At 40.5% G+C, this 23,878-nt stretch overlaps 1 protein-coding gene and 1 long non-coding RNA gene across 3 annotated transcripts; both read right to left on the minus strand.

The window, feature by feature from the left end:
* Window positions 1-4,430: 4,430 nt before the first annotated feature.
* LOC138970582 (uncharacterized) lies at window positions 4,431-8,111 on the minus strand. The gene is made up of 2 exons (XM_070343049.1): window positions 7,434-8,111; window positions 4,431-6,440 (listed from the first exon to the last, which is right to left on the minus strand). The coding sequence occupies exon 2, from the start codon at window positions 6,147-6,149 to the stop codon at window positions 4,890-4,892; it is 1,260 nt and encodes a 419-aa protein (XP_070199150.1). The 5' UTR covers window positions 6,150-6,440; window positions 7,434-8,111; the 3' UTR covers window positions 4,431-4,889.
* Window position 8,112: 1 nt separating this feature from the next.
* On the minus strand, window positions 8,113-13,048 carry LOC138970584 (uncharacterized). Of its 2 annotated transcripts, XR_011456999.1 has the most exons (4): window positions 12,911-13,048; window positions 11,073-11,190; window positions 9,358-9,501; window positions 8,113-8,470 (listed from the first exon to the last, which is right to left on the minus strand). It is a non-coding gene; the product is annotated as an uncharacterized lncRNA (long non-coding RNA). The 2 variants fall into 2 exon arrangements; XR_011456998.1 differs by lacking the exon at window positions 12,911-13,048 and having other exon boundaries at window positions 11,073-11,337.
* Window positions 13,049-23,878: the final 10,830 nt, after the last annotated feature.

Below are 23,878 nucleotides of genomic sequence, written 5' to 3' on the forward strand. Positions count from 1 at the left end.
ATAATGCATGTTCGGGGCCCCAGCACGTTGTTGCGATCAAAGCTGGCGTGCGAAAGCAACTTTCTGTGTTTTGAGTTTTAAAAATGTTGAGACAAGTACATCGTATATGTCTGGTTTGAGGATGCGAAGTTCTGTAAGTTCCGACTACAGAATGGTGTGTGAAACCGACAGTAAGCGCCTTTGAGACGATAGTGCCCACATGTTGCATTCGAGCGATGGGATTGTCGTATTTCAAACGAGGTGATTTGCTTGCACAGTCAGCGTTGACTATCTCACAACAGATCTGTTATGTGGATTATCGTGCGACGTTCGAGTCGGGGGCAAGGAATCGCAGGAAGCAAAGATGAGTCTTTTTCCATTGTCACCTTTCTTTCCGGTTGTTGGTGCATATAATATTGTGCGGACAAAATGATGCGACGGCGAGTGTTTTTTGCCTCCAAGATTTTGTGGTGTGGGTATTGTTTTGCTCGTTTCATACCCACACCAAAACCTGAAACACACCCCACCCCACCCTCCCCCTCCCTCACAATCAGTCCATGAACACAAACACTGACACACACAAATTAATGATCAAGTTACCCCCCCCCCCCCCCCAACCCTTCACTTGCACACCTGCAACGCAGACGATCATATTATTGATTAAATATTCATATAGGTCAGTGTTGGGTTTTTTGTTCTTGTTTGTGTTATTGCAGAATCGGTTTTCTCTTATTGCTACACGTGTCTCTTCATTACATTTCACCATCGCCCTACCACCCTGCCCCTCTCGGTATTCCACCCCTCGGTTTTCAGTGGTAAATATTAGTAATCGAATATTGAAGCTACGTTGAGTCAAAGGTCACAGAAGATTTGCATCGTGCAGCACTGCACGAATTGGGTCAAAGGACACAAACGATTTGCGTGCCGCGAAGGAAAGATAATCGCGATCTTGTTTCTCATTGCCTCTCTGTTTTTCATTAGACTTGTCATTCTGCTTGCTCGGCTTTGTCAGATGTCTTCATTTCTTGTTGCTATGTTCTTTGCTTTTTTATTATTATTTTTTTATTTGCGCTTAGTTTATCGATACAACGTCTTGTGCACGGGTCAAAATGTGTGTGTCAGGGGTCAATTGGTTTGACTTAAACTTGACGTTCCTGTTTCTCCAAACAGAGATACACGCACTCCATGACTTTGTGAGAAGATAAAACATATCGATAGGTTTCATTTGTTTGCGATAAAGCATAAATGTATGACCTTTGATGAGGTAGTTTTGTTTTTTGTTTACATTTGCCAGTTTGCCAGTTCGTATTTGGAACTTGGCGAAGCAGTGTCGTCTGTTTAGGTCTGGGGAAATGCCAATGAAAAGAGCCGAAGAATCCTCGAGCGTTTCTATTGGGTTTGCTTTTGATTATCCATGTAATAGGGCTTCCTGCAACTATGGTAACCGGGGATTTATTCCCCGGGGAACATGACATTTATTTCCCAGGTGCTTGTGAATGAAAACTCGTGAAAATGATGACAAAATGTTTTGTCAAGACCAGAGGCTGAACAAAAGTATTGATGCAGTTACTCTGGACAGTGAACAGAACATAAACATCTAAACAATTAAAAACAAAATCTGAATAAGTCAATAAAAGATAACTTGCAAAGCGTGTTTGTATTTTGTTTACTTGAATTTGTATGGAAAGCCAAGGCGATGCACAACCAAAACGCGTGCTTTTCACGACACCAGCAAAGCTAAAAGTTTACACAAAACACCAACGCTAAGTGTCATCTTGTCTGGAACTTCTGGAAAGCATCTCATAACTAAAACTTAATAACTTTACCGTCGCGAAATTAAAAAAAAAGATAATCGAAGTCTATTTTTCAGATAGCTTTCAAATCGCCTCGGGCAATGTACAGCAGCAAATTGTTTCGGATCCAGCTATAAGAATCTGGCAATCTCCAGAATGAACCCTGTGTGACTGTGAGCATCGTAAAGACAACTGAATGGATCCCACAATGTTCGCACTTTTCCTCAGTTTGACTGCCCAGGAGCTTTTTCTAGAGACAACGAAGAATGTTTTGTGTAACGTGAAACCTACACACAACTTTGATGACTTAGGCTGAGATGCACGAACCGAAAGTTGTCGCCACCCAAACGGGAGAGAACAAACCGCGGGTTCTGATTCGTTGAAATCACAACACATCTCAGTTTCAACCAATCCAACACTGCGGGTGGCTCCCGTTTGGGTGGCAACTTTGTCGTGCACCTCGGACTCTCGAGGCAGATGCCAGATAGCAACACTCTGTCTCTAGACTGTGTAGTTTAATAATGCGTGTGTTCTTCTTTGCCACCCCATCAATCACACACACACACACACACACACACACGCACGCACATACTCTCTCTCTCTCTCTAAAACGAACACGCAGCTTTCAATTTCACAGACTTTATTGAATGGGGGAAGGTCCAAGCAACACAACGAGACAAATAAAGAGTTAAGTATTATTATATAGACTTCAATCCTATTATTATACGCCTGTATGGCCACATGTCATATATAAAATGTGCCCGGTCTCTTAACCAATGACATTTATTCATTACATGGCACAAAGATTGTATAATACTTAAAAAAATAAAGAATGAACATATCCAACATTCTCCACAACAAAACCATGTTCACTTGCACATGTCATTCACACAATCTACTTCAGACAGATAATTAAGAGATAAATACTTGAAAGTGTTCTTAACTGTTAACAGATGTGATAGGGTGGAGTGGAAGGGGGGGGGAATAGGCCAGGAAGCATAAATGAGACGCCAAGACAGAGGTTGCGATAACGTGACTTTTAATTAACGTACACCAGAAGCAAACACCAGAAAGTTAACACCAGAAAGTTAACACCAGAAAGTTAACACCAGAAAGTTAACACCAGAAAGTTAACACCAGAAAGCAGTGTCTGATGACACATGAAAAGAAAAGAAAACATAATATAAGTACATGGCATAACAAGTAAAACGCATCATTCATACCAATGCATCCTAACCATACATACATTCCACAATAAACCTAAACAATACAGCCAAAATCCTGCAGACACAGCATTCTCTGAAAGAGAATCCACAGTGAGTTAAACAACTCCACAACAGCTAATGTCAAGGGAAGTAACCAACATCTTCCCTTAGGCCTAAGCCTTGCATTGGAAAATGCTCTACATAAATTAACCAACTGCATGAACCGCAACTGCAAAATAATTGTTATTATTAAGTATGTTCATCGCCATGAAGACACTTCTTCATCGAGTTGAATAATAACGACAAGAATAAGAAAGATAACTCATGATACGAGTTCATTACCCAAAATATATGTCAACCATAATTCCCGTTCATCAATTGTAGGGGTTTCTGCGCCTAAATCGTAAATAGGTAGCTTTACGGGCCAATGGCACTGAGGGCTTAACTTTGGGCTTTTAACCGACTACTACTCAGACTTTACTGATCTCCAGAAATAATATGTGATAAAATGGGGAAACATGGCAACGATACACATGGGTTACGATACACGCGCGAGTTTTATGTGCTAGACATTATTTAGCCCAGTGGAATGCTCGTACAAAATGTGTATATGTGTTTTCCCCAAACAAAGCCCATTGAACTGGCGGGAAAATGAGAACGAGTCTGCCTTACTTGATTCTTACGAGTCTTTAATTTACAAGACTCTAAAACAGCTTTAGAACAACTGGTCATCAAATATTAGAAGTTATTAACGCTCAATTTCAGCGTCAAATCATGAAAGTGATTAGAAACTGATCTAGAAAACACATCTCTCCGATAGATCAAAATGGCGTCAAAATGTACATATATGCAAACATCATAGCATCAAATGAAACATAAGAATAGAGCATAAGGAAAGAATACAGCATAAGGAATGAATAAAGCATTTAGTTACTTACAGATTCTCCTCAGTGAGCACACGCAGTGAAACGTAAACACAAGAGCACAGGTATCGGAATCTAACACCACAAGTCGACCGACACAATCGAGCAGCACACAGCTCAGTATATCACAAATCGCGTTCTCTCCTCTTGCCTAAATGCTCAGTCTTTTAAAGGCTGGTCACCGTCCGATTCCCAATAGCCAATAGGGAGGCTACCTAGTGTAAGCCAACGGGGGGTGTCGTCTTAAAATTGCCTGCCCAATGAAAGGGATCGTTACCAAGGCATGAAGCCGGGTCGGTGTCAAGCACAGGAAATATTACGCACACCGGATAAGGCTCATTATATTACAACCAGTTACAAAGAAGGGGGAGAGGGGTAAGAGACTAAAACCTCCAAGCCATGACCTGGCATCTTCTATAATGTACCCTGTCAAAAGAAATGACACCCACTTGACAAAACGCCGTCCAACGATACCCAGACAGTCCGGCGGCACATTACATAACGACCACCTAAATCTGAGATAAGAGGTTAGAAAGGAATCCGGTCAAGAGTCTACCCTACGATAGTAAACACACAATAATCCTCGCTGGAGACACAACTTGGGTCAGGGGAAGATAATAGACAGGGGAGGCAACTGGGTCGGGCTGGGGATAATTACACAAAAAGACTGTGTACGCCACTTGACTACATCCCCCCCAGCTCTATACCAACTGCGTCCTCGCAGGTACAGCGCCTCGGGAATAGCTGAAAATGACATCTATAAATCAAACACAAGTTCACCCAAGTAAAACAACAAATAAAATCAGAAACGGTAACGGATGACACTCACAGTCACCCAACCCATTCATACAAGACACAATACAACAGGCAAGCAATAATCATAGTGTACACACAGCCTCTTAGCAGAGCACAATAGCTAACAAGCAAGCAAGGCATGGTTACGCCACATGTGTGACTAAAGAGTTTTCATGATTTTACGAGGGGGTGGTTTAGCTGGGACTTAGAGTAAAGGGGCAGGACAAATTGAGCACAGAATCCCACAATGTTATCGGGTCAGCGTCGTGAGGCTCTACGGGGGCTGGGGCTGTCGCAAGCCGATGCTCTTTCTCTGTGAGCTGCTGTTGCAACAATGCTTCCAGGTCTTTGCGAATGTGTCCTGCTGCTTTCCGCTCAATTGACACCTCTTCACACTTGAAAACTAACCGCTCTCTAAGTTGGCGTATTTCTAAGTCCTTCTGAAAACGTTCATCCTGTAACTGTTGTTTGGCCTCCAGTTCCTTCTTCAGTCGGGTCTCTAATCTGTCAATGGAGGCCTCGTGCTTCGACGTCAGCTGTTCTTGAGCAGTCACAACCTCCTCTGTCTGACTGCTCTGCTCGCGGGGCGGTTGCTTGATGGATGTTGACTGCTGGTCCACACGTAGCTCACTGGGCTGTCTCCATGACAACGGTTGTTGACTCCCATGACGCTTGGTAGGGCACCTGCTCTGTAGATGCCCGTGGCGGTTGCAAAGCCAACAACGTGGCTTCGCGGACGGTTGCTGTTGACGAGGGGCAGCCGGCGGGCGTTGGTGCAAGGCAGCTCGAAGCTCTGCTGACTTGATGGCGAGTTCGTTGACTGGGACCTGCAGCCTGCTTAACCCGGCACTCCTCTCCTTGAAAACAGGAGTTGCTTGGTCAGCCACTACATCGACATCTTCCCTCATCCACCTAAGAGCTTCGGCACGGACAGCAGCAAAAGTGACAGCCTCACGCCCTCTCACAAAGCGCAGCAGATCTCGTCGTAGAGGATGCAAAAACAGTCCATGGATGAAATGATCCCGGAGAGCATCATCTGTTAATGTATCAGGAACAACAGAATTAATCTTGACATGCAGAGACTGCAAACCGTGGGCGTATGAAAGAAGGCCCTCCTCTTGTCCCTGGTAGCGCGTGAAGAATGACGAAAGCAGTGAAGAACTGCTGGCGTGGTCTCCAAACGTGTCCTGCAGAATGGTCAGGACTAGGTCAGCCGTAGCGGTCGCCTGAGGGGGGTGCAGGTTGATCTCCTTCTTGGCAGGCCCAGCAAGTGACTGGATCAGCCATTCAGCAGCCTCGCCGCCCAGCGCCTCCAGGTTGAAGTGGGCAATGATGCGACGAGCCTCTGTGACGTAGTCGTCTAGCAGACAGCCATCTTTGCTGCTAGTGAAGAGGGGAAGCCTGGGAGGGGAGAACATCTGCCACTGGGGTCTAGGAACCCCGTCGACCGCCATCTTGGATACGCCGAGTACCTCCTACACTGCTACCCCTGCTTTCTGGTGTTAACTACGGCGTCTCTACTTCCTGAATCCTGCTCCGCAAGCGCCAGATGTGATAGGGTGGAGTGGAAGGGGGGGTAATAGGCCAGGAAGCATAAATGAGACGCCAAGACAGAGGTTGCGATAACGTGACTTTTAATTAACGTACACCAGAAGCAAACACCAGAAAGTTAACACCAGAAAGTTAACACCAGAAAGTTAACACCAGAAAGTTAACACCAGAAAGTTAACACCAGAAAGCAGTGTCTGATGACACATGAAAAGAAAAGAAAACATAATATAAGTACATGGCATAACAAGTAAAACGCATCATTCATACCAATGCATCCTAACCATACATACATTCCACAATAAACCTAAACAATACAGCCAAAATCCTGCAGACACAGCATTCTCTGAAAGAGAATCCACAGTGAGTTAAACAACTCCACAACAGCTAATGTCAAGGGAAGTAACCAACATCTTCCCTTAGGCCTAAGCCTTGCATTGGAAAATGCTCTACATAAATTAACCAACTGCATGAACCGCAACTGCAAAATAATTGTTATTATTAAGTATGTTCATCGCCATGAAGACACTTCTTCATCGAGTTGAATAATAACGACAAGAATAAGAAAGATAACTCATGATACGAGTTCATTACCCAAAATATATGTCAACCATAATTCCCGTTCATCAATTGTAGGGGTTTCTGCGCCTAAATCGTAAATAGGTAGCTTTACGGGCCAATGGCACTGAGGGCTTAACTTTGGGCTTTTAACCGACTACTACTCAGACTTTACTGATCTCCAGAAATAATATGTGATAAAATGGGGAAACATGGCAACGATACACATGGGTTACGATACACGCGCGAGTTTTATGTGCTAGACATTATTTAGCCCAGTGGAATGCTCGTACAAAATGTGTATATGTGTTTTCCCCAAACAAAGCCCATTGAACTGGCGGGAAAATGAGAACGAGTCTGCCTTACTTGATTCTTACGAGTCTTTAATTTACAAGACTCTAAAACAGCTTTAGAACAACTGGTCATCAAATATTAGAAGTTATTAACGCTCAATTTCAGCGTCAAATCATGAAAGTGATTAGAAACTGATCTAGAAAACACATCTCTCCGATAGATCAAAATGGCGTCAAAATGTACATATATGCAAACATCATAGCATCAAATGAAACATAAGAATAGAGCATAAGGAAAGAATACAGCATAAGGAATGAATAAAGCATTTAGTTACTTACAGATTCTCCTCAGTGAGCACACGCAGTGAAACGTAAACACAAGAGCACAGGTATCGGAATCTAACACCACAAGTCGACCGACACAATCGAGCAGCACACAGCTCAGTATATCACAAATCGCGTTCTCTCCTCTTGCCTAAATGCTCAGTCTTTTAAAGGCTGGTCACCGTCCGATTCCCAATAGCCAATAGGGAGGCTACCTAGTGTAAGCCAACGGGGGGTGTCGTCTTAAAATTGCCTGCCCAATGAAAGGGATCGTTACCAAGGCATGAAGCCGGGTCGGTGTCAAGCACAGGAAATATTACGCACACCGGATAAGGCTCATTATATTACAACCAGTTACAAAGAAGGGGGAGAGGGGTAAGAGACTAAAACCTCCAAGCCATGACCTGGCATCTTCTATAATGTACCCTGTCAAAAGAAATGACACCCACTTGACAAAACGCCGTCCAACGATACCCAGACAGTCCGGCGGCACATTACATAACGACCACCTAAATCTGGGATAAGAGGTTAGAAATGCATCCGGTCAAGAGTCTACCCTACGATAGTAAACACACAATAATCCTCGCTGGAGACACAACTTGGGTCAGGGGAAGATAATAGACAGGGGAGGCAACTGGGTCGGGCTGGGGATAATTACACAAAAAGACTGTGTACGCCACTTGACTACACAATCAACAAAAAGCAGTGTTCATTTATAATTTAGTACATAATAATGGTTGCTTGTGCTGTCCCCAAACTTGTGTTTCGTCCTTCTTCAGCCTGTCACTGGCAGATGCCAAAAGGGACGAAGGTGTGGAGCTCGTTGGTTTTGCGTGAGGGTTAACAGGATGAGAATGAACGGATGCCCCAATATGACATCCAATCCATTCTGTACTTGTCTGGACACTCGCATAATTCAAAGATGCAGCACAAGATCCGAACAAAGACCAGCAGAAACGCAGCAATAGTCATTATGCAGGAATAATCAAACTGTGCTCCCTCAATGCCTGTACTTATCACATACACCAGGAACTCAACCAGCATACACACAACTGAAACGTATGACAGAAAAGAAACAGATTGGAATTAAATCGAATGAGATTTGATCTGTTTTTCTGTTTGGATGTGTGTGTGTGTGTGTGTGTGTGTGTGTGTGTGTGTGTGTGTGTGTGTGTGTGTGTGTGTGTGTGTGTGTGTGTGCTTTCGTGCGTGCGTTAGTGTGTGCGTGCGTGCCTGTGAGTTGTCTCTTCACTCACACCAGAGAGACAGAGAGAGAAAGAGAGAGAGGGCGTGTTTGTGTGGGCGTGTTTGTGAGGGCGTGTTTGTGTGGGCGTGTGGGCGTGTTTGTGAGGGCGTGTTTGTGAGGGCGTGTTTGTGTGGGCGTGTTTGTGTGGGCGTGCGCGCGTGTATCTATGAGAAAGACAGATTCTGAAACAGAGAGATCGACAGGTGGAAAGACAGGGAAGTTTGAACATGTTTTCAGTTGATACAAAAAAACGATCATTTTTTTCTCATTTATCTGATTAACATTTCCTGAACAGTATCAAAACGGAAAATACCGCTCAACACAAACACACACTTACCGAGGGAAGAGAGAAATAGAGATAGAAAGAGCAAGAGGGACATAGAATGGAAGAGAGAGAGAGAGAGAGAGAGAGAGAGAGAGAGAGAGAGAGAGAGAGAGAGAGAGAGAGAGAGAGAGAGAGAGAGAGAAAGAGAAAGAGAGAGAGAAAAATATTTTATTGAGCTAGGCCTTCTGTCCGTGTCACAAAAAGGAAACATAAAAAAAGAAGAACACACACACACAGACACATACACACAGACATATACACACCACACACCACACACACACACACACACACACACACACACACACACACACACACACACACACACACAGAGGTTAGTGTCGTTACAAGGAAAGCTATAGTGAACTCACGTCCAATAACATTGATGAGGATTAAGATCATGAAATCATTTTTACGACATCCCTCAGATCGACTCACTGCAGTTTCCATCCTCAAACATTCCAACATCATCACAGCACCAAGGATTCCAAATATTTGGCAAGCGATCATCGCATCTGTAATAACAAATTCAACGGACAACACGTGGACAAAAGCCTGCTGAACATTACATAATCAGGATAAACTCTTGGGAAGTGAAGTTGAACAAATACAAGTTTTCTGAAATCATATGAACGTCCCTGAGAACGGTGAATGTTGTATGTATTTGCTAGATGACTGATTCCCGTACTCAAATGGGCGATGTTCGGAAATAATTCGGGTTTGTATGGATTGTGGACGAGTGATTTTTTTTGCTTTTAATGCGGCATACTTTCCCCACGTGACGTATACGTCATAGGTCAGTCACTGGCGAGGGGTGTGTCTGAAACACGTTGGCAAGGTGGACGTGTGGAAAGTTTACCTCAATAAAATCAGGAGTATTCACTCTTTCACTTTCACAAGCTATACAAACCCGGCACAGTTATTTCCGGAGTGGGTCTATTCGCACGGGTTATGTCTGCTTGCGTCTATTCGCACGGGTTATGTCTGCTTGCGTCTATTCGCACGGGTTATGTCTGCTTGCGTCTATTCGCACGGGTTATGTCTGCTTGCGTCTATTCGCACGGGTTATGTCTGCTTGCGTCTATTCGCACGGGTTATCGTGTCTGCTTGCGTCTATTCGCACGGGTTATGTCTGCTTGCGTCTTTTCGCACGGGTTATGTCTGCTTGTGTCTATTCGCACGGGTTATGTCTGCTTGCGTCTATTCGCACGGGTTATGTCTGCTTGCGTCTATTCGCACGGGTTATGTCTGCTTGCGTCTATTCGCACGGGTTATGTCTGCTTGCGTCTATTCGCACGGGTTATGTCTGCTTGCGTCTATTCGCACGGGTTATGTCTGTTTGCGTTTTGGACGATTGCCCGCAGTTAAAAAATAAACCAATGGCACAAAATTGATTGGAACCCTAACGTGGAAGGGTTTGCCAAGATCTACCGTTATACTATCTATATTGATAAAAAAAATAAGCAGAGTTATGGATAATTTTGGGGTACATTTATGATTGCAGATATGTTTTAATGTTCTCTAGACTTCTTGATGTTAAATTCACCAGAAAACTGCTCCTGGATTTCTTCACTATCATATCCTTAAAGGTACAGAGGTTGTGATTTGTTTTCCAAATGTTTACACAGGGCAAGAGCATCTTACAACTGGGATAAATGCTAAAAGAAGCACGGCGCAAGAATGTTACTGTGACCAGAACATTTTTCTTATGTGATTTAGAATGGTAGGATTACAAAAATTGACCTTAATACAGATCAAGGAACTGCTTTCTGTGTAACAAATCGTGTGGCTCTGACACCGTTATTTATGGTTGACGCGAGGAATCACTGTCCCGATGTGTCTAAGAAATTGTAACACACACACACACACACACACGCAGGCACGCACGCACTGACGCGCGCACACACACACAAACACACATACCCTCACACACACATACACGCACGCACGCGCGCACACACTCACACGCACACACATACATACACGCATGCGCGCACACACTCACACACACACACACACACACACACACACACACACACACACACACACACTCTTAGTTTATTAATACATACACACAAAACCTTACCCTCATCATTGTCAGTGGGTATATCATTTGTGCGAGAGAACCAAATGCCAGAGCGGAACGAACTTGTGGAGTTTGCTGTCTCGCGGATTTGCCATTGGTCGGTCACTAATGACACAAACTGGAGCATAAAACAAATGACAGTGATCAACAGTCCCAAAATGGCCCAACACTTTTTACGCGTTTGAGTGGAACACATAGTTAAAAAACCCAGATGGACGGCCTTGCCCTCGACCTGTTGGATCAACACGTACTGTGTCTTATAGGTTCGTCAACGGTGCTAAAGCAAATAAAGAAAAACTCTTGTATGGTTTGCTTTTTACCATTGAAAGTCATGAATTGCCGAGTTCACGAATTCACGAGTCATCATTTGTTATATGCTATGTGTTTGATCAAAGTAAGCTTACTGTTCAGACCAAACATTGTTAGAAGAAAACCTAGACTGGCTTTCATACTCGACTGAAAAGCAAACATTGAAAAATGGTTTGGTTTCTTTTTTCAGGGCTTGTAGGCCTATATGTGTGTATACAAAAATATGACGCTAAATCGCAAACGAACTCTTGAAGTAAATGTGTCTAGTATAATGCAAACGTACAGATTTCACTCACACTCTTTGTGTGTACTGACCACGTACATAATCGTACACCTTCACATTCACGAGAGAGGCAACTCTTTATTTAACGAGGGTAGAGTAAGCAGAGAGAGAGAGAAGTCTGAAGTCTCAGTGAATGTTTTAATCAGTAGGCCTTGGGCCCTTTTCATGGAGATGAGCACATCTCAAGCACCAGCATACAAATGCACATAGTGAACAAAAACAAGAACATCCTACTAGTATCGCCCTGTTTCGTTTACGGATTATGGATTACGAATGGAAAGAGCCTTCATGACAAATGTAGAAAAACGTAGCAATAGCGGCTTACTAGTGTTTGAAAACAGCATGGTTAATTTAAACAATGATGGGATTCTAGTGTATTTTCGTGGAATATAATATTCTCTTAACTCAGCATATTTAGGGCATACTAAAACAAAGTGGACTTCATCTTCAACACTGCCACAACAAAATGGACAAGATAAATCAGCGGAGGTTGCATTTAAATTAAAGCGAAATCGATGCACTTTCAGAGGAGATACTCCCAATCTAAGTCTAATCAGAAGATTTCTAGCTTTAATATGTTTCAAATCACTTAAATAGTTGGATAATGTTAGGGTTGATTTGAAGGTTCTGTACAGAGAGAAACGTTCACTTCCTTGTATATTGTCAAGCCAAGTTTGCTTATAGGATGAAATAAGTGTTTCTTTAAATGCTGTTAGGAACGCCCTCTCATCGCCAACACCTTGGTTTTCCCATACTTCATCAAAATTATTTATTTATTTGTTAGTAACAAGGATTAAGATTTAAGGCTACTAAGTATTCGCCTTTCTCACAATCTGTCCTTGGGATGCAAAGACACACAAGGATATTTAAAAAAAAAAAAAAAAAAAAAATTAACAACAAAAGGAGGTCGTAAAACTTGAACTCGTGATGATAAAGATGACGATGATGATGATGAGGATAAGGCATGAAGAGCATACAAGCTGGTAGCGATGGAACATGTAGCAATAGTACAACAAAACTATGTCAGTTCAGATTTAAAAAAATGCACAGCAGAGAGAGAGAGAGAGAGAGAGAGAGAGAGAGAGAGAGAGAGAGAGTGTGTGTGTGACGGTGTGCGTGCGTGCGAGTGTCTGTGTTTAATGATTAGTATGCCTATGTGTCGGTTTCAACACACTGCATGCCACGGATATCTCCGTCTGCAAAGGGATACCTTCGTTGAATTTAGGAATCTATTCTTGAACATTACCAATTTTAGTTTCGACTGCTTTTTGTTGTTGTTCCACAGTGCAAGAAAGCCATGACAAAGTCCAGACCCAGCTGACGTGTCCAAGGGGGACAACCACTACCCATTTCCCAGACTACTCTCAAGGCTGTCCGAGCCATCGACACTTCCTCTGCAAAAATGGCGTCATTTCCGGTCAGATAATGCGCTGAAGGACATGTCTTCGACGTCATGTGTGACGTCATTAGTGTGCGGAGTGACCGGCCCTTCTTGTTCAGAGAAAATCACGTGACTCGGCGTCCTACGCAGATTATTTGTTAGGCTGCCCTACCCTTAAATTCACGATGTGGTGCTGATATGTCCTGAGGGATTGTTTTACAACGGTGCTGTCAAGAACTGTGATTATCCGAATAATATTGTTTGTGGATATAATGTTTTGCCAAGACCGTGGGCTGAACACAAATATTGATGCAGTTACTCTGGAAAGTAAACAGAAAAGTAAACAGAAGATAAACATCTCTGAAAACACAAAACACTATCAGTAAATAAATAAAAATAAAAAATATTTTGGACATGTGAATAAGTCAATTAAACTTATTTGTCACACACACTCACACTCTCTCTGTCTCTCTCTCTGTCTCTCTCTCTGTCTCTCTCTCTCTCTGTCTCTCTCTCTGTCTGTCTCTCTCTGTCTCTCTCTCTCTCTGTCTCTCTCTGTCTCTGTCTCTCTCTCTCTCTAAAGCAAACATGCACACACAGCTCTCAATTTCACAGACTTTATTGAATGGGGGAAGGTCCAAGCAACACAACGAGACAAATAAAAAGTTAATTATCATTATAATATAGGCTTCAATTCTATAATTATACGACTGTATGGCCACATGTCATATATATAACATGTGCCCGGTCTCTTAACCAATGACATTTATTCATTACATGGCACAAAAATTGTATAATCCTTCAAAAAATAAAAAATAAACATGTCCAACATTCTCCACAACTTTTCTTTCTTTATTTGGTGTTTAACGTCGTTTTCAACCACGAAGGTTATATCGCGACGGGGAAAGGGGGGAGATGGGATAGAGCCACTTGTCAATTGTTTCTTGTTCACAAAAGCACTAATCAAAAATTTGCTCCAGGAGCTTGCAACGTAGTACAATATATTACCTTACTGGGAGAATGCAAGTTTCCAGTACAAAGGACGTAACATTTCTTACATACAAGACTAAAATCTTTACAAAAATTGACTATATTCTATACAAGAAACACTTAACAAGGGTAAAAGGAGAAACAGAATCCGTTAGTCGCCTCTGACGACATGCTGGGGAGCATTCCCCCTAACCCGCGGGGGGTATTCTCCACAACAAAAGCCTGTTCACTTGCACATGTCATCCAGATGAGGTGATGCTCTGAGCCCCAATATTTAACATAAATGTGATAAGACAGATCATGAGGACAGAACGAATGGTAACATGATACACAGAACTAACACTGTACATGCCATTTACTAGTTTGTTTGTTTGTTTATTTGTTGCTTAACGTCCAGCCGACTACGCAGAGCCATATCAGGACGAGGAAGGGGGGGGATGAAGGGGGCCACTTGTCAAGCGATTCCTGTTTACAAATGCACTAACCCATTACTTGTGTCCCAGCAGGCTTTAGTAAAACTAAATTAATACCTACTGGAAGATTACCAGTTTCCAGTATGTTAAAATAGGCTTAACCTATCTACTGCTGGACTTACATCAGAACACTAACAGATTAAACTATACATGAATCGCGAGACAAGCGGCAAGAGAAGAGATTTTTGGAAAAAATACAGGTGAATGAGCAAGAAGGCAGAAAAAAGAAAAGAATTCATGAAGAAAAAGAGAGCATGACAGGAAAGAGGAACCAAAAATCTACCTAACAGCCAACTAGAAAGCTCCTGCGGTTCCAAAAACAGGAGGGGCCTTTAATTTCATAACCGCAGAGCGCCAACAATGTGCTAATATTGTATAACCAGCTGTGCAGGTATAAGCACAAAATAAGAATAAAAGAAAAACATTATAGCTGCTATAATACCTATGTACCCAGAAGTTAAATTTTGTTTGTATATATCAATTAACTAATCTTTTTTGTAATCATTTTAGCATCCTCTCTGGTATGATTTCAGCTAGGTGTTTCTCTTTCATGCTTTAATTTTCTCTGTGTTCTTTTGTTACGTTCAGTCTGAAAGCAGGTGTAAAGAAATGAATAAAAACAACAACAAAGAAACGCAAGGTGCTTTCTGTTACTGAGAGTCTTAAAGTTTTTAGGGAAAATCTTTGCCTCTTTTTTTCCTTTGGAATAAAAGATTGACAATTGAATACAAGTATAAATGTGATTTCAGTTGTTAAACTGTGGAATCAATGCAAATTAAACGCAGTTAATTCAGAATTCCCTACAACCCTCCCCACACCTTGTCAATTCACACTTTCATTACAAGAAACAAAGTCATGATCATAATTTGAGATGATACAATTACATCTCACATTTTAATGAAGGAATTTTCACAGTGAGCAAGTGATGCACGCAAGAAATATATGGCACAATACTTCTGGAAAAAAATATAGTTCTACTAAAATATACTCCAAAAAGCATCAAAACTAGAGAATGAGAAATAAAGGATGCACAAAAGAAAAACAGAAACAAAGCACAAAAAACAAGCTGACAAGTGACATTACAAGATGTAGGAGTAATATCCAATTTAAGCCATTGCAAGGATAATACATTAATAAAAATATATTCTGTTATGCCAACAACAAAATTAACAAATTGTGTTTCACTCCCCCAATTTTGTCACTGACCCCCCCCCCCCCCACCCCCCCAAAAAAAAAAAAAAAAAAAGAAAGAAAAGAACAATAAACAAGTGGCGTAAGGCGAAATTACTACATTTAGTCAAGCTGTGGAACTCACAGAATGGAACTGAACGCACTGCATTTTTTCACAATGACCGTAGTCCGCCGCTCGTGCAAAACGCAGTGAAACTGACGAGACTGTTTAGCGCGGAAGTGGTTTCGCTGTGCTGCATAGCACGCTCTCTTCGTTTTAACTTTCTGAGCGTGTTTTTAATCCAAACATATCACATTTATAATGTTTTTGGAATCAGGAACCGACAAGGAATAAGATGAAATTGTTTTTAAATCGATTTCGGAAATTTAATTTTGATTATAATTTTTATATTTTTAATTTTCAGAGCTTGTTTTTAATCCGAACTTAACATATTTATATGTTTTTGGAATCAGAAAATAATGAAGAATAAGATGAACGTAAATTTGGATCGTTTTATATAAAAAAAATTAATTACAATTTTCTGATTTTTAATGACCAAAGTCATTAATTAATTTTTAAGCCACCAAGCTGAAATGCAATATCAAGTCCGGCCTTTGTCGAAGATTGCTTGGCCAAAATGTCAATCAATTTGATTGAAAAATGAGGGTGTGACAGTGCCGCCTCAACTTTTACAAGCCGGATATGACGTCATCAAAGACATTTATCGAAAAAAAGAAAAAAAATGTCCGGGGATATCATTCCCAGGAACTCTCATGTCAAATTTCATAAAGATCGGTCCAGTAGTTTGGTCTGAATCGCTCTACACACACACACGCACACACACACACACACACACACACATACACCACGACCCTCGTCTTGATTCCCCCTCCATGTTAAAACATTTAGTCAAAACTTGACTAAATGTAAAAAGAACAAGAAACAACAACGAACAAAACAGCACACACACACAAACTAATACACAAACAAACAAACAAAACCAAGTAAGAAGAGAAGAAAAGACCACTGCGAACAAAGAAACAAACCCCACAAACAGACATTGTAAAAACAAACCCCATAAACAGACATTGTAAAAACAAACCCCACAAACAGACATTGTAAAAACAAACCCCACAAACAGACATTGTAAACACAAACCCCACAAACAGACATTGTAAAAACAAACCCCATAAACAGACATTGTAAAAACAAACCCCACAAACAGACATTGTAAACACAAACCCCATAAACAGACATTGTAAACACAAACCCCACAAACAGACATTGTAAAAACAAACCCCACAAACAGACATTGTAAAAACAAACCCCACAAACAGACATTGTAAAAACAAACCCCACAAACAGACATTGTAAAAACAAACCCCACAAACAGACATTGTAAAAACAAACCCCACAAACAGACATTGTAAAAACAAACCCCATAAACAGACATTGTAAAAACAAACCCCATAAACAGACATTGTAAAAACAAACCCCACAAACAGACATTGTAATGTATGGACTAAGCCTATCTGCAAATGGCACATGCTATTGCCAAATATACATACCGACGACACACACATCAATTGCACTACCATTTGCGACATTAGAGCTAGATTTAAAGCTGCTACAGATACAAGCTGCTACAGATACAATCCTCAGATGCTTCCTGCTAGCCGCTTAAAATCTACACAGCAGAGATATATAATAACATTTACTTTTTTTAGAAAATGTTCCAAATTGGTCGTAAAAGGTTTCAGCTATTTTCCAAAGTTTTAGTCTTTTTAGGCAGTACTCTGCGTCACCTTTCTCCCTGGGTAAAAAGTTTGTCAATGCTGCCAAAATGTTGGCAAAGCTTTTTTGGCAATTTGAAATAGGTTTCAGCGTTTTGCTTGTTCAATGTCAGACAACCCCCCCCACACACACACACAAAATCTCTCTTGCTATTGATTCGGCTGCAACCATTGACTTCGGACAAAAGAAAAACTTTGATAAACTTACAAAACAGCAGCTGCCTGGGCAGAAAAAGGGTACATGCCAGAGCTGAGGCAGCAGTCTGAAGCCTACCTGTATGTAACTATGAGATACACACTACTCACCTCTACCTGACTGATGACGCACACTACCCGTAACAAAGACATAAAGATACCCTTCTTCCCCTGTAAACAATCTTGTAAAGCTTCCTCAATCTGTCCTGGATTTTGCATGGGATTACAACATCCTTCCACTTGGCAAACAACAAAGAAAGAAAAAAATGAGTTAAAGAAATAGAGAGAGAGAGAGAGAGAGAGAGAGAGAGAGAGAGAGAGAGAGAGAGAGAGAGAGAGAGAGAGAGCTAGAGAGAGCTAGAGAGCGAGAGAGAGAGAGCTAGAGAGAGCGAGAGAGAGAGAGGGCTAGAGAGAGCTAGAGAGAGAGAGAGAGAGAGAGAGAGAGAGAGAGAGAGAGAGAGAGAGACTCAGCTGCCATCTCTGCAGAGTCAAATTTTTTTCTGAATTAATCTTGTAACTGACACCTATGTCAATTTGCAAAATTAATTCAGCAAAAAACTCCCGCTCTGCACAAAATGCAACAAGGTCACGGATTGTGTGTGTGTGTGTGTGTGTGTGTGTGTGTGTGTGTGTGTGTGTGTGTGTGTGTGTGTGTGTGTGTGTGTGTGTCCTTGCAGAGGCTGCTCTTCTGCCATGTCAAATGCTGGATAGATGAGCTTTACACAATGTAAATTCAGGAAGGAACGAATCTTTAATAAAAATTAAAAAAACACTTCACCAAAAATAAACACGCATCCACAAAACTGGCAATCTACATATATATATATATATCAAGATATCCACACGATATAGTATATTATACATTCCTGAGGTAAAGACACTAAACCCATGGCACAAAGTATGCTACAACAACAGCGAGTACTCAGTGAGGACAACAGCCAAGGAACAAACAGTGAGAGGTAACAACAACCCTTTCTTTCTTTCTTTATTTGGTGTTTAACGTCATTTTCAACCACGAAGGTTATATCGCGACGGGGAAAGGGGGGAGATGGGATAGAGCCACTTGTCAATTGTTTCTTGTTCACAAAAGCACTAATAAAAAATTTGCTCCAGAGGCTTGTAACGTAGTACAATATATTACCTTACTGGGAGAATGCAAGTTTCCAGTACAAAGGACTTAACATTTCTTACATACTGCTTGACTAAAATCTTTACAAAAATTGACTATATTCTATACAAGAAACACTTGACAAGGGTAAAAGGAGAAACAGAATCCGTTAGTCGCCGGGGAGCATCGGGTAAATTCTTCCCCCTAACCCGCGGGGGGTAACAACAACCCTTGATTCACTTTTCACATAGTAGTGGTTTCGAGAGAAGTCAACACATTAACACTTTAAAATAACAGTAACAACGAGAGACAACGCAGAGCTCTGTAGAATTCTATTCCGTTCAGGTTTCTCTTTACTGCTGCAAATGTACAAAGGTTTCTTGCTACTAGAACATGAAATATCAAACTCTACTGTAATTCTCATCATTAGAATGATTCCACACTAAGTTGACAGTGTATCAATGCCAATCATGTTTTCTGTCACAAACTTGTAAAGAAAATCTTCATGCTTTTATATGGGTGCTGAATTTAGACTTTCAGATCAGTGCTGTGGTAATTTGCCGGATCATGTTCATTTGCAATTGCATGCATATGTTGAATTTTGTAAAGCTCCATGAGATTGCCGTTTGGTGGTGAAATGCACAACAGATGAACGTTTCATCATAATTGTTAAAGTAACTTGGGACAAATAAGTTTTATTTTTCAACTACCTTGTCTATCACTGTATCCTACATGGCGGGGTAAAAACGGTCATACACGTAAAATTCCACTCTTGCAAAAAACACGAGTGTACGGGGGAGTTTCAGCCCATGAACGCAGAAGAAGACTGTATCCCACAGCTCATGTTTTTACATGTGGATTGTACATAATTTATCTATAATCTTTTCAAGGCAATGGTTTTCAGGTGTTTCCTTGCTGTGTGCGTTTATCTATATATTTTGTATAGTTTATTCCCATTATGTTAAAATGGTATTATTTAAATAGATTTTACCACTACAAAGTAGATCATGTGTTAACTGTTATTTTAATTTGTTTTATTATGATGATAGAAATGAGAAGTATTTAATGTCTAAATAGTGTTATTCTTTGTATGAGAACATGGAGCTCTTCAGTCATTTACGCTTTATAAGCTCCCATTATTATTATTAATATCATTATTATCATAATTATATATAAATGTTACAAGAATGACCGGCCTAATTGCACAACATGAAACTTGCGCAATCTACTTTCTTCTGCTCACACAAATCAAGTTACAACACAAGTCTGTGGAAATATAAAATACACATTTCTTTCACCCCAGCACACAAACTGACAAGACCACACAAGAAACGTAATCGCTGGCTCAACACAAATGAACTAGCGGAGCTATGACACATAAGATATGGCACATTAAATTAATGTTCAAACACATACTCAAACATCCTCAATGTACAAAGCACCAATGATTGATGGAACGTGACATGTGGACAAGTAGCAAAATAAACGGGTCAGGTTCACCCCTGCATGTATTGAAATCAAAGCTGAAAGTTCCCCTCCTAGTCCTAGCACACAGAACTTGTTCTCATCCACGACAAAAGCATAAGACAAAAGATAGTATTAGTACCTCCAGCAGCAAAACTGACCTTGGTACATTGTACAGCCACCAGGGAGTTGCTTACAGTTACAGGTCCCTTCTCACAATGCGCGCTTCTGGGGTGATAACGCGAGACAACTCCTGTGATCTTGCCACGAGGTTCCGCCTGTTACCATTGTCTTTTTACCGTATAAACTGCACAACTTACACACGAACTGTTACCAAAGCGACATGCTATTTGGGACCGATGCACGTTTTTTTCCTTTCTCGTGTGATCTTGCCGCGAGGTTCCGCCTGTTACCAGCCGAAAGAAAGAAGGGGCATAACCTCACCAGAACCGCCCATTACACCGTTATGTTCACCACCACTTACTCACTGCTAAGGGTTTCACGTGGAAAACAGTGGAACCCCCTTTTAAGACAAACCAACTCCCTCAAAGAAATCACACACATCCACACACCTAAATTAGTAAATGGGCCAAAGTCAAAAGGTGCCTCTTGTCATGTGACATTTTTAAAAGGCTAATAAATTAAAGATTTTTTAATATTTTAACTAAAGCTCTCAATAACATTGTACTAAAGTGTTTGCAGATGATATTGCCAAAGTTTCAGAACACAAAGTTGATAGTAAGTATTTTTTTATGAATTTCTTATCCTAATTTCCCCCTATTTTTTGCCGTTTCTAAAGCCTCGTTTTTGGGTGTCATTAGAAATGCAAAATTAAACAGTGTAACCTTGTTTTTTCTTAAATAAAGAATAGATGGGCCGGTTCAGTAAAGTTCATTCTTTTATTTGAATTGGTCTTCAATATGAAAAAAACAATCAACATTGAGAATTTGAAGGTTAAAAAACTACAGTCTCCTGTGACATGTTCTGTCACACTAAATTCCTCTTTCTTTGCTTTTTTGCATAAAGAAAATGAAAAGAAAGAGCCATCGTTTTGGGGTCAACAAAACGTTATCAATGTAGGCTACATATTAAAAGTTCAAAAAATAGCATGGTACCAAAATTAAAACGAGTTTTGACACGTTGCAAAAAATCTGTCACAAACGTCACGAGAGACAGCACGCGATTTTCGGCACCTTACTTTCGATCTCGATTAACGGCAGCTGCTTTTACGACATCCGCAAAGTGGTCTGAGCGACATACGAGTTTCTGGCACATTCGAACGCATGGCGTCCTTGCGACCGGATAAGTTTTCTGAATCCGTCACACGCTTTTTTACACGTCACAGGAAACAACGCGGGGTCCAAAAATAACGAGAGACATGAAAGAACATCCTTCTAAGAAAAACTGAGTGCTTATTCTTCTTTGTAATGTTATTTTAACGAAGTTTTACGGAACAGAAGCACACAACTAACTTTCGATTTTGACTCAGAATGTTATTTCATTCAAACGACACAAACTTAGTTGTTGTGACAGAAACGCTATGAGAGTCATAGTGACGGAACTGTCACAAGAGACGTAGAAAACACACTGTTTCTATGTTTTAAAGAAAATAAATACATAAGTCAAGATACTTTATTGAAATATGAATAAATGTTTCTGTTGATGTGTTTTTTTTTCATTCTACAATCTCTTCCGTCACACTGACTTGTCACAAGAAACTGGAAAAGTGTTGTTTTTCATGCAAAAATTTACTTCAGGATTTTCTTGTCTCTTTACACAAGTTAAATAAATGTTAGAAAACAAATGCTACATGGTTTGTCTGAAAAGTCTTTGTTGTTTTTTCTAGGAAGATTTGCAGAAAATCCAAAAATCTGTTTCTCGTGACGTGACATTTTCATGATGGCCATGCTTAAAATATATTACATTTGAACATTTCTTTTGACCATAATTCAAAAGAGTGTGTTGGATTTTGTACAAAAAGATATATTTCCATCTTGAAATTGGCATTTAAGGTAACAAAAAACAGCACTGAAGATGTTGTATGTCACGAGAAACAGATTTCAGAGCAGGACACAAAACACAAATTTATTCAGTTGGTTGAAAAACTGCAGGGTTAGTTTTAAAAAAACATTAAAAGTACATTAATTAATAGTGTCAACAAGAAGGGCAAAGCCCATACGACTCACATGCTTGACCTCGACCTTTAGGGTAACTAAACCTAGCAATGACATCATACACTAAGAACTGCTTTACACATTTTTCCTACCAAAATACATGTGACCTTGACCCAAGGTCAAGGTCATCCAAGGTCATGCAACACAAAGCTGTTAATTCAAGACATAGGAAGTACAATGGTGCTTATTGGCTCTTTCTACCATGAGATATGGTCACTTTTAGTGGTTCACTACCTTATTTTGGTCACATTTCATAAGGGTCAAAGTGACCTTGACCTTGATCATATGTGACCAAATGTGTCTCATGATGAAAGCATAACATGTGCCCCACATAATTTTTAAGTTTGAAACAGTTATCTTCCATAGTTCAGGGTCAAGGTCACTTCAAAATATGTATACAATCCAACTTTGAAGAGCTCCTGTGACCTTGACCTTGAAGCAAGGTAAACCAAACTGGTATCAAAAGATGGGGCTTACTTTGCCCTATATATCATATATAGGTGAGGTATTCAATCTCAAAAACTTCAGAGAAAATGGGAAAAATGTGAAAAATAGCTGTTTTTTAGACAACATTTATGGCCCCTGCGACCTTGACCTTGAAGCAAGGTCAAGATGCTATGTATGTTTTTTGGGGCCTTGTCATCATACACCATCTTGCCAAATTTGGTACTGATAGACTGAATAGTGTCCAAGAAATATCCAACGTTAAAGTTTTCCGGACGGACGGACGGACGGACGACTCGGGTGAGTACATAGACTCACTTTTGCTTCGCATGTGAGTCAAAAATGCAAAAAAACAAGTATAAAACATAAAATGAAAATATAGTGTTCCATTTGGCACCTTTTGACTTTGGCCCAAATACTAAAAAGTACTAGCATTTAGTACTAGCAAACAGTGTCTCTATCACAAACGGAGCCAGTGAAAACAAACCATTATGAAAGCCAGAATGAAAAATGCTTCTCTATATCAGTGACAAGAGGTAAAAGTCAGAATAAAACCTGTAAGATGTAAAACTAAAACTCCTGAGTTGCAGTAAAAGAACAACCCTTCAAGTACTGACGTAATAAACCAAGTGAGAAAGAATCATTTGAGTAAAACGAAAAAGTCTGAAGGGCCTCGACTGTTCAATATATTCTGTAAAGTCACTTTGAGGTAGGCTGAATATATTCCATATTACACTAATTCTACTCAGACCCGCTGATGATGACAATATCAATAAAAAATTCTTTTGCATTGTTCAACCAATCAATAACACAAAATATATATTGCAAATGCCTTCGTCTCTCTTTAAAAATCAACAACAACATTTTGATTGAAACATTCTTCTAAACAGTTCTGTCCTACAACTTGTGGCTACAAAACTCAAGTAAAAAAGTCAAACCAGCAATTATTTGTATTAAGCAAGTGCGTCAAATAAACATCCGACGCTAAACAATATTGTGCCAATAATTAATAAACACATTT

The sequence above is a fragment of the Littorina saxatilis genome, linkage group LG7, assembly GCF_037325665.1.
Source record: "Littorina saxatilis isolate snail1 linkage group LG7, US_GU_Lsax_2.0, whole genome shotgun sequence".
NCBI lineage: Eukaryota > Metazoa > Mollusca > Gastropoda > Littorinimorpha > Littorinidae > Littorina > Littorina saxatilis.

Coding starts and splice junctions, on each gene's coding strand:
- LOC138970582 (XM_070343049.1), bottom strand. CDS start 6,149: ATGGCGGTCGACGGGGTTCCTAGACCCCAGTGGCAGATGTTCTCCCCT.